The 10614-nt window shown below is 48.8% G+C and overlaps 1 protein-coding gene across 2 annotated transcripts in view; it reads right to left on the bottom strand.

Moving 5' to 3' along the window:
- Positions 1–9064, bottom strand: part of YWHAZ (tyrosine 3-monooxygenase/tryptophan 5-monooxygenase activation protein zeta) — a 28032-nt gene extending 18968 nt beyond the window's left edge. The window contains exons 1-2 of one of the 2 annotated variants that reach the window (XM_075704701.1): positions 9029–9064; positions 6185–6488 (exon numbers count right to left, since the gene is read on the bottom strand). In XM_075704701.1, coding sequence (XP_075560816.1) covers positions 6185–6478 — 294 coding nt within the window. In that variant the 5' untranslated portion in view covers positions 6479–6488; positions 9029–9064. Of the gene's footprint in view, positions 1–6184; positions 6489–7620; positions 7784–9028 lie in introns of those variants that run through there. The other variant, XM_075704700.1, reaches the window with a different exon arrangement.
- Positions 9065–10614: the final 1550 nt, after the last annotated feature.

The following is a 10614-nucleotide window of genomic DNA, read 5'->3' on the forward strand; positions in this document are numbered from 1 at the left end:
CATGCAGCCCAACTACCACTAAATTACTTATATATGCTGGAATCCAAAATCCTTTCAAACACGAGCTGAAGTTTCATGTATTTACAAAGAATTACACGAACAATGTAGAATAAAAATAAAAAAAACAATGCAATTTGAATTGATCCATGAATGATGTTTTAATTCTCCAAGATTCAACCATTTTTCAGTCTAATTTGCTTAAAAAAAAAAGAAGGAAAAAAAGGAAATTGCTCAGGCTTAGGCAGTGCTTTCACTGCGGAGCGGTGGGGGAGAAAAAGAAAAAACCAAACAAAAAAACCCAACAGCCAAGAAAAACCCTGAAGGGGTGTAGCTACAACCAGGGAAGTGATTAAAGGATTAACAAAGTGAAATCATGAGGTTGATGCAAATTGCCTCAGCCTCCTACCTTCAATATATGTGAGCAATTTCAGTTAGAGTTTGGCTGGTATAAAAGCTAGACTTGAAGAGTTAATCAAAAGCTTAAATTATAACCATCCTGGGAAGTTAGTAAACCCTGGCTACATTTTGCTCTGCAATATATACAAGTTCATTCAGAGAAGCATTTGTGAACCAGAGGTACTCACATATTTTCACATGCACCACTAGCACATGACCAATTACCATCTTTTAATACAAATTTTAACAACTTGCAGTGACATCTGGAGTTCTACATCCAGGGTTTGGGCTCCACAGTACAAGAGAGACATGGATATACTGACACAAGCCCAGTGGAGGCCACCAGCATGATTATGGGGCTGGAGAACATGATGGACAAGGCAAGGCTGAGAGAACTGGGTTTCTTCAGCCCGGAGCAGACCAGCAGATCTTACTGCTGTGTACAGCTGCCTAGAGAAGGTGGAGCCAGACTCTTCTTGGCGGTCTACAGTGAAATGATGAGAGGCAGCAGACAAATGGGAACATGATATGTTCTGATTATGTACAAGGATTTTCTTTTTTTTCTTTTAACCATAAGTATGACCAAATATTATGACACGCTGGACAGAGAGGTTGTGAAATCTCCATCCTTGAAGATATTCAAAATTTGACTGACAAGGCCTTGAGCAATGTGATCTAACTGGATCTGTTCTGAGCAGAGTTGAACTAAGTGACCTCCCTTCCAACCTAAATTATTCACTCCTAGATTTCAACACATTAACCACCCTGCTTCTGTGATTGACATTCTGCAAATAGAAGCTTCTACAAACGCCTCCACTTCTTTTCCAGAAACATCAAATAAAGGACACAGATCTCAAAGACAGAAACCAAGTACAGTCAAAAATAAAAAAAATTAAGCAAGTTTGAAGGAGTCACAGAACTAAAGGTAGCAATTTTCAGTCAGAACATTGAATTTTTTGTTTGTATCAGGTATTTTCGTAGCATAGAAGGTTGTATGGTATAACCAGTCACTTGAGCTCATAAGCAAGCTACTCATCTGCTTGTTAGCCCATTCTATAGGTTAGCTATGCTCTTTGACCACCCGGAGGACACACTGAGCATACAACAGTTGACTTTAAAAAAAACCTCACATGTGCATGTCAAAAAGCATATGGCTTCCTACAGGAGAGAGGACAAAATTTCCTAATCCTGTCATTAAGAAGTAGTGCAGAAACAAGTTTTATAGATGTTAACATAGTAACCTATTAGATGTTTGCAGGCAACTAGAAAATAGTCCCATAGTAATTTGAGTATGACGGCAACAGGCATTAATTCTGTGGTATGTTCTTTAAAAAGCCATTTAGATGCATTCTGAATGGAATTACACTCCCTTTCCCCTAGTGAACTGCAGCCCCCTGACAGGTTACTAAACCTTCTCCTGTTCCCCCCCAAACAATACACATATGAAAGAATTGCAAACCTAAAGTCCCTTTGTTGAGATTCAACTGCACATTCTCTTCTCCCAACAATTACCACTTCTAAAAAGTAAAGCATCCATAACAAGTGCAAAGAAATCTAAATAGTATAAGCACACAAGGACTACCATTTTATGTGTTTGAGCATAAAGTTAGGAAGAAATAACAACCTGGCAAAGAAAGCAAACAATTAATCTTACTGAGAGGGTCCTGAACAGCCCTATTAACCTCCCAGCTTTTCTGGCAGGAAGGGGGGGGGGGGGGGGGGGGGGGGGGGGGAAGAGCTGCGTAGCACCTACGTGCAAAAGTAGCTCTAGAACGCTGCAGGGGAGCCAAGGTTTCGGGAAGCTCTCTAGACCTTAAGGGGAACAACCAAAAGGGAAAAGAAACAGTGAAACAGAGTACTCATGCACTGCAAGCAAAGAGATTTACTTAAGGTATGACTGTGGGGGAAGTTAGGGGAGGAAGAGACATCACCCAGAACACTGGGTGTGGGGGAAGAACATGGGAACTCTCGCATACAGTACAGTTTGGAGGACGTGCAGGGGACTACTGCTGTATGTGCCAGCCTAGGGGAAAGTGTACCTGTCTAGACTTACATTGATACTAAAGTGAAGATAGCCAGTCATGTTTTAAGTGATTAGTTTACATTTAGCTCATGTCAGACTGCGTGAAAGCTACTAGTAGTTTAGAGCTGCTGAGAACTTCTAACATGCAAGCAGTATCAGATGTTAGCTATTCAAAGACCTCTCCATACATTCCTCTCTGTAATTCAGAATCCTCATTAGCTGAAAAATTCATCTTACTACAGATTTAATTTGAACTACTTCAACGACAGCTCTGTTTCCCATTAACTGCAAAAAGCATTTTAAAGAAAATCCACACCTGTTAGATTAATAACAATTTTTATTATGGAAATGACAAATAAAAGATCATTATACTGGTATTTTAGACAGACCCTCCCTTCTACTATAGAAAGTGAAACAGGATGTGAAGCACACACTTAGCTAACATGAGGAAAAGTACTTAACAAAAAGCTTAATTTCCTGTATCAATACAAAATTTCTGAGGCTGGAAATTTTCTATAATACTCAAGTACATCTAAGACGTTCGAGTATGGCAATGTACTTCCTTCCCCCCCCACACTATATTATTCTTGAAGAATTTGGAAATTCAGTCTTTATTGTTACAGTGCAAGGAACTGGTTCTATGCACAATGTGTCACAATTATTTGCAGTTTATCAGCACTACCAGACCAACTCCAAATTAGAGTCTGTTATATTACACCTGAAAATACTCCAGTGTACATCTGACAGAATTGGTGCTGGACCAAGAGATTTTAGGTGTCTCTTCTTTGTACTGCAGCACTCTGAGGCTGCAGCACACAAGAGGATGAGTTCAGCTGTTTGTGGAGCTGAAGAGGTACTCCACAGCAGGTTCAAGTGAGGGAAGATTTAGAAAGTGGCAAGGATGTAGATGCTGGCTTTTCCTGCTGCAAGGTCAGTGTAAAGAAGAAAACGGTTGGACCTGACCCACATAACCGCTAAAATTTTTATCACCGAGTCTAATTGTTATGAAGCAAGAAAAAAGTCCAGCATTAATTGGTCTTATTCACTCCCTAAGATAGTGGAAAAGCTGGGTACAGAACCCAAGCACAGTTTAGTATACTCTGCGTCTACTGGATTAGAGGAGCTGTTTCTTCCAATCCACTAGTAATTTGATTCCAACAAAGGAGGGAAGAGAGCGAGAAGCTGCAGAGGAGCCAGCTTTGGCTACATTCTGCTAGTCACAAACACATTCTCTTAATTGGTTTCCTCCCTTCAACACTGAAGTTAGGACACCAGCCACTTCCACGCTCAGCTGTGATGTAACACCCCAGGGAATTAAATATTACTTAAGAGCCTAGCAGGCAATTGAAGACACAACAACAGCTCAAACAGATTCACAGCCTTAACAGAAGATAAAAAAGTTTCTGAGCTGCTTTTGTACTGTAATGGATAAGGCTCGTGACTGAAAGCTTTGAAAGTTTGTTAACATTTCAGGTCCTATTAATGGCATACTTCACACCAATCAAGATTTGGTAAGCCTTGTTTTTCACTTCTGTGAACAGTTATGCACTAGATTACGCTGTACACAAATTACAGAGGATCTTCTAACCAAACCAAAACAAAATTCCAAAGGTCTACATTTGCACGTAGCATTGTGCAAACTCCTGTTCATAAAAAACAACTAAATATGTTACCACAATTCTTTTTATTCTGTTAAAGCAAAGCAGATGTCAAATAAATCAATATGGTCAGTCATCTTTCTAGGTAAGTAAGAATTTATGTGAACAGGATATTCCAACAAAGAAACAAGAATGTGTTTTTAAATATAAAGCTAATTCTTCAATGCAATTAGCAATGTCAAATGTAGTGCATGCCATCTGAAAGCATTTTAAAATCCTATCCATTGAATAGAAAAAAGAAAACCTTCTTTTTTTTTTTAAACCTAAGTCTAAAAAAGTAGTTTTATTACTGTTAATCACTGCCTCAGGCATTGTTTCTTCTGGACAGTAATTTCTCCTTACTCTTAAGAAAAATTGGACTGGCAACACTAAAAATTAGTAAGACATTAACTGCATAAAAGTAGTAACATGTCAAAGAATAATAATTTATTTGAATAATGTATGTATCTCTCATTAAATTCAACGAGGAATTCAAGTCCATTTTGAGATTCAGAAGATTTAACAAGATTCCCCACCCATGTGTACTCCCCCAGATACTTTAGCTGCTGCACCAAACTCGAAAGCTGAGGTTTTGTTTTAGTTTTCCTATTTAGCATGCACAATAAAAGCTAGTTTCACCTCAATCTGGTTTTCATTATCAGGAAAAAAAATTAATTGCAAACACGAAGTTCTTCTAAAAGGGGGTTTCTAAGCCCAATGACTTAATTAAAATTATTTCTTAAACCCAAATGTAGTTTACAAAAGAATTTCAAATCACTCTGAACTGAAGCATCCACCCCAAGGACTTTCCCATTAATAAAATAATTAATTAAAAAAACCCCATTAAATTAGAATGCCAGATTTGGATGCTTATTTTCCTGGCTTAAATAGATGAACCACCACTTAACAACACTAGTAAATCAGTTCTTTCCTATGAGTAAGTTTGGCATTTCCATTTTCATAGTGGAAGTTTAAGAGTTATCCTTACAGAAGATAACAAACTATACAAAACTGGGTGTGTTACAATAACCATGGAAGCCAGCCTAAACTGGAAGCCAAGACTCAGAGTGATCTGTGCCGACTCTTACACACCCTTGGAGAACCAGTCTTCTAGAAGCAATCACCGCCCATGTCATTTGGTTATCTTACACAGCAAGCAAAATTTACGCTACTCATTGATCTTAATTTTCATTTGACATCAGATCTTCGAGAACATACTTAGCTATTTAACACGCCCCTCATATCACACGTCATTCTGTCACCTCCAGGTACACGATCCCTTGTCACACATGGGATGACACACCAGCAGGGTCCACAGTCCAGTGGACAACCCTATTGCTGACAGTAACATCTACCTCACAGGTGGTCACAGGACTGGACATCCGTTAATCGTGTGCTCACTGAAACACCACAGGCGTATGCATTGAAAAAAAAAAAAAACCTGACAATCTGGAATAAGCATTTGGAAGAGGTTCGGATTTCATAAACCAGTCTCCTAACAAAAGTATAGGGTTGTTTGCCAGGTACATGCACATTTTAACATAACCACAAGCCACAGAAAATTTCTAACTTGAACACCCTTTTAGTTTGCTACTAAAAATTTTAAGTTTAAGAGGGTGTCACAGCATTTCTACTGCCTCTTCCTGCAGACAATTTTCTGCATGGCTGAGTCATAACTAACATTACATCATCTTACCCAGGGAGGGGCACAATTTCCGTAGAGTAAGAACTACCTCTTACAACCAGAGCAGCATACTAAAGTTGCAGAAATCAAAGCGATCTAGGATACAAATACTGCACTGAGAGGGGGAGGGTGGAAGAGAAAACCCCAAACTAAACCTGTATCTTGTTCATTCTCAAAGAAGCATGTTGACTTTTCATACCTGTTACTTTATATACAACAATGTTTCAACATGTCTCCAAATACACTCTGATTCATAACTATGATGATTTGTATATAAATAATCAATACATTAGAAGGGAAAAGATTTTTTCTAAACCTTGTCCTTCAGAAATAGCATAGGAGACCACAGCTTTACTGACAGACTAGAAGTAATCCCAGAGCGCCCAGCACCATTTACCCTGTGCCTCTAAGTAAAAATGGATCAACAGTTTCATTATTTCTCACCAGCACATCATTGCAGATGTCTCTTAGCTCAGTCTCAATTTTCTCTCTGTATTCTCGAGCCATCTGCTGTTTTTTCTCAGCGCCTTCCGTCTTTTGTTCAATACTTGAGACAACTCTCCAAGATGACCTACGGGCTCCTACAACATTTTTATAGGCAACAGAGAGAAGATTCCTCTCTTCGTTGGACAACTCGGCTCCTTGCTCAGTCACAGACTTCATGCAACTTGCCATGTCATCATATCTTTCAGCCTGCTCAGCCAGTTTGGCCTTCTGCACCAGCTCATTTTTATCCATGCTGATATTTCTGAAGAGGAAAAATAGTAAGGCATTATTCAGACACTGATCAAGGACAAAGGTGTTTTAACTTCATATGCAGAGCAACCATTCTCGAAGTAGTTTGGAACTGTAAGAGGTGCAACAAGCAGAACACAAGGCATACAAACACTCCATGCTCTAACACACAAATACATGGATCGAAGACTCAAAGTCACTGCTTCCTCCTGAAAAATTGTTAACTTTTAAAAGGATGTTATTATTCTAATAAATGCAAACAAAAGCATCCAAAGGTGGATTGAAAGCAAATCATTCCAATCTTATGCACATAAACGATCCTAGTTCTTCGCCATCACTCCCTCATATGACTATGTTCAAGCTGTAGCATCAACTGCATCCAATTATCAATATAACAAAACTGACAAAGAAAATATCCAATAGTAAGTTTTTCACAGGAACAGACCAAATAAAGGATAGACAAACAGTACCAGGCAACTCTCTGTGCCTTAACAGAATCTTATAGTTACATGCAGAAAGACTTGGCATAGGGATCTGCAAATCAAATCCCACACTGGATGTTACGAAGTCACAGTCCACCAAATATCTGTATTTCAAGGTGTACACCCTTCGACAATGTTAATTTTCTTTGCCAAAATGGGATACGGTAGATGTTCTGAGCAAGGTGCTGCTTCTCAGCTTTTAGAGAGAAAAGGACATTTTACTGTTTAAAAATATTACTTCAACATCAGTATTTGAGATAGCACAACCTGGCTGAGATGCTTTATAACCTGCATCACTTTTTAAAAAATCAAGCTCTGCTGAACAGAGGTAGTAGGTATTTTGGGGGTTTTTTTTTGGTACATCAGGAAAGAATACTCCTCCCTCACCCCCCATGCTTTTATATATCTTGACTCGATCATTTTGAGGCCCTGGCAATGTGCTTTGGGATACAGCATCCTTTAAAGTTTGACTAGCTTGTTAAAGCAAGAACCAATTTTGGTCATGTATGCTTTATGTATTTCTGTATGTGCCATACACAACAATCCAGCATCTCAATCTTTAACCATTAACCTTTTTGTCGTTTTACATGAAGTTACCACAAAGAACAGCAGCACTATCTTCTCTTTAGGAATAAATTAAGCACGGTGTAACATTCCAGTCACCTGAAAGGGAAAGTTTTAGTAGCTCCTACCCCCAACACCAGGGCAGAAACTCCGCCGCTGTTCCCCAGCGTTTGCTTAACGTGCATTGAAAACTTGACCCCACCGCGAACAGCCGGTTAAGGAGCCATTTTAAGGCAAGGTTTTGGCTACGGTTATTTACCACCCGGCGCGATCGGGACGAGCGTGGTTAAAACGCCGGCCCCAAGGCCAGTCCAGCGGGCCAGCAGGCTGCCCGCGGGCTCCTAGGGCAGCATCCTCCCCGGGCGGCCGGGCCGCCCGCCGTTCCCGGCGGCCGAGGGCTGGGCGCTGCCCGCGATTCCCCCGCACTCGAGGTGACAGCAGAAGATGGAGCGGCCCGGGGGAGGAGCGGGCGGCGCGGCCCCCCGGGGCGAGGAGGAGCGGCCCCCCGGGGCGAGGAGGAGCGCTCCGGGCCGCCCCTCCCCGCGCTGCGGCCGCCGCATCCGCCCGCCGCGGGGACACCGAGCGCCTCGCCGGCCGCCTTTGTCATGGCGGATCGGCGCCGGAGCCCAGCCCACTTCAGCGCGCGTTAATCCCGCTCACCTCCGCCCAGCGCCGGGGGCGGCGGCGGAGGAGGATGCCGCGTCCCCGCCCCGGCAGCGGCCGGACGAGGGGAAGCCCCCGGGCCCAGCCCCGGGGGACGGGGGAGGGGGTGGGGGGGGGAAGAGGGGGCGGCGGAGGAGGAGGAGCCCCTCCCCCCCCGGTCCCGTCCCGGGGGAGCCGCCGCTACCCGCCGGACCCCGCGGCCGGGGCGGGGGAGGGAGGCTGGGCGGAGGCGGGGGGAGCTGGGCGGAGGGGAGGGAGGGGAGCGGGGCCAGCCCGACCGAGGGGCGGCCGCTGCGGCTCTTCCGCGCCCGGGCAGCGCTCCCGGCGGGAGACCACACCCAGCGCCGGCCGCCCGCGCCCCGCGCGCCGGCCCCCCGCCCCCGCCCGGCGGAGGCGGCGCCCACCGCCCCCCCCCCCCTCCCCGCACCCACGGGCGCGGGGTCGCCCCCGCCCCGCCGCGCCACGGGCGGGGCCCTCACCGGCGGGGCCCTCACCTGCCGCCCCCGCCCCGCCGCCCCTTCCCCTCCCCCCCCCCCCGCGCTCCGCGCCGGCGGGGAGGGGCAGCCGCGGCCTCACCTGCGCGGCCCCCGCCGCCCTCCGCAGCGGCCCCCGCGGGGCAGGCTGCTCCCGCCGCCCCGCTCCCTCCCCGCGGAGCCGCCCCGCCGGCGAGGCCGGAGCGGGCTGGCGGTGGGGGGGTGGGTGGGTAGGGAGGGCTCGGCGCTGCCCGCCGGCCGCATCGCTCGGCTCGGCCCCCCCCCCCAAGCCCCCGGGGGCGGGGGGCAGGGTCCCGGGGCGGCCGCCCGGCGCGGGGCCGGAGGCGGGGCGGCGCGGCGGGCCCCGTTACCTGTGCGCGGCGGGAGCGCGGCGGCGGCTGTCTCGGGGCGGGCGGCCGGCGCGGACTGTGCCTGTCTCGCGGCTCGCTGCGCTGCAGCCTCTCTCCCAGCGCCACACACGGCGTCTCCGCCAATCACCGCGCCGCAACGCACGGGCAGCGCACCGCCCGTGACGTCAAGCGGCGCCATGGCAACGGCGAAGGCGCGAGCACGAGCCCGCGCCTCCCCCGCCGCGCCACAGGGCGGAGGCCGCGCCAACCGCCGCGGGCGCCGGCGGCGCGCGGGACGGCGGGACACGCCTCGGGCCGGCGGCCCCGCCCGCGGGCGCGCGCCCCCCACCCTCCCCCGCGACTGCGGAGCCGGGCGGGGGGGGGCTCGGCCGCGCTGCGGGGCTGCCGCAGGGCTGGGCCGGGCCGGGCCGGGCCGGGGAGGGGCGGGGAGGGGGCGAGGCGGCGTCCCGCCCGCTCAGCCCTGGCCTCTGAGGCTCCGCCAGCCGCCTCGCTTCGGCCCGCCCCGGCCCGTTCCGGCCGCCGCCCGGCGGGGAGCCCCCTTGGCCCGCCCCTGCCCTCGCCGCTGGTCGGCTGAGGAGATCGGCGGTGGCGACGCCGCCCCGGCCTGCGGCACAGGGCGCCCTGTGGAGACGGGGGGGGGGGGCTGCCCCGCCTGCTGTGGCCGTGGGTTGTGTGTGGGTGTCACCCCCGCCCCCCCATTTACCACACACCCCAGGTGACCTCTCCTGGCTTTGTGTTTTCCACGGGGGCCGAGTTTTTCCCCATGAAACCCCCCCTTGCCAAGCCCCCGCGGGGCCTGGCCGAGCGTCCGGCACCCTTCCCGTGGCAGGCCCGCAACGTGGGGTGCCCATGACGGAGGCCAGGTCGGTGGGTGAGCCCCGGGGTACGTGGGGGACGGCGACCGTCCCGCTGCGTGACGGCCTGCGTGTGCCGAGCAGGGCGTCGAACCGCCTTGCCGGGAACCTAACCCTGCACCGGGAGCGAGAAGGAGGTTGCGGGTTGGAAAGGGCAGACCCAGACAAGGATGGTGCACGGAGCATGGCCAGGAGCCCAGGGAATGGCAGCAGCGCCCTGAAAGACCCAGGCCTGCACGGGTGAGGTGGGAAGGCCGCCGGGCTCTGCGGATGCAGGCAGCCCTTTTTGCAAGCCTCTCCCTTGGAAAGGCAAAGGGGCATTTTGGCCAGCACCATGCAAGCATTGATGAGAACGTGCTGACAGGAGTAGGAAGGGTATTAAAATAATAAGCATTGCTGTTGTTGGAAATGCTTTTTATTTTGGAAAAAAGAGTGTTTTCCAAAGGTGTTCATAAGCCTGCATTTACTTGTCCCCTTTTTGAGGAGCTTGTCCCAGCTTGATGCCCTGACTCAAGCAGGCGGTGTCCTGACCTCTCGTGTGCTTTCTCCTGGGCTCTGGGACCAGCACTCTCTCACAGAATTAGAAATAAGATGGAGAATAATAAGATGGAGAAAGCATCTCAATATGTTTTTTAAAGGGGTCAGGTAGGATGGGGGGGTAGGGAGATTTTCTCTTCCAGACTCAAACGTTGTATCTGGCAATGCCACGGAACAGGAGCATCTCCAGCAGGA

The sequence above is a fragment of the Pelecanus crispus genome, chromosome 2, assembly GCF_030463565.1.
Source record: "Pelecanus crispus isolate bPelCri1 chromosome 2, bPelCri1.pri, whole genome shotgun sequence".
NCBI classification, from domain to species: Eukaryota; Metazoa; Chordata; class Aves; order Pelecaniformes; family Pelecanidae; genus Pelecanus; species Pelecanus crispus.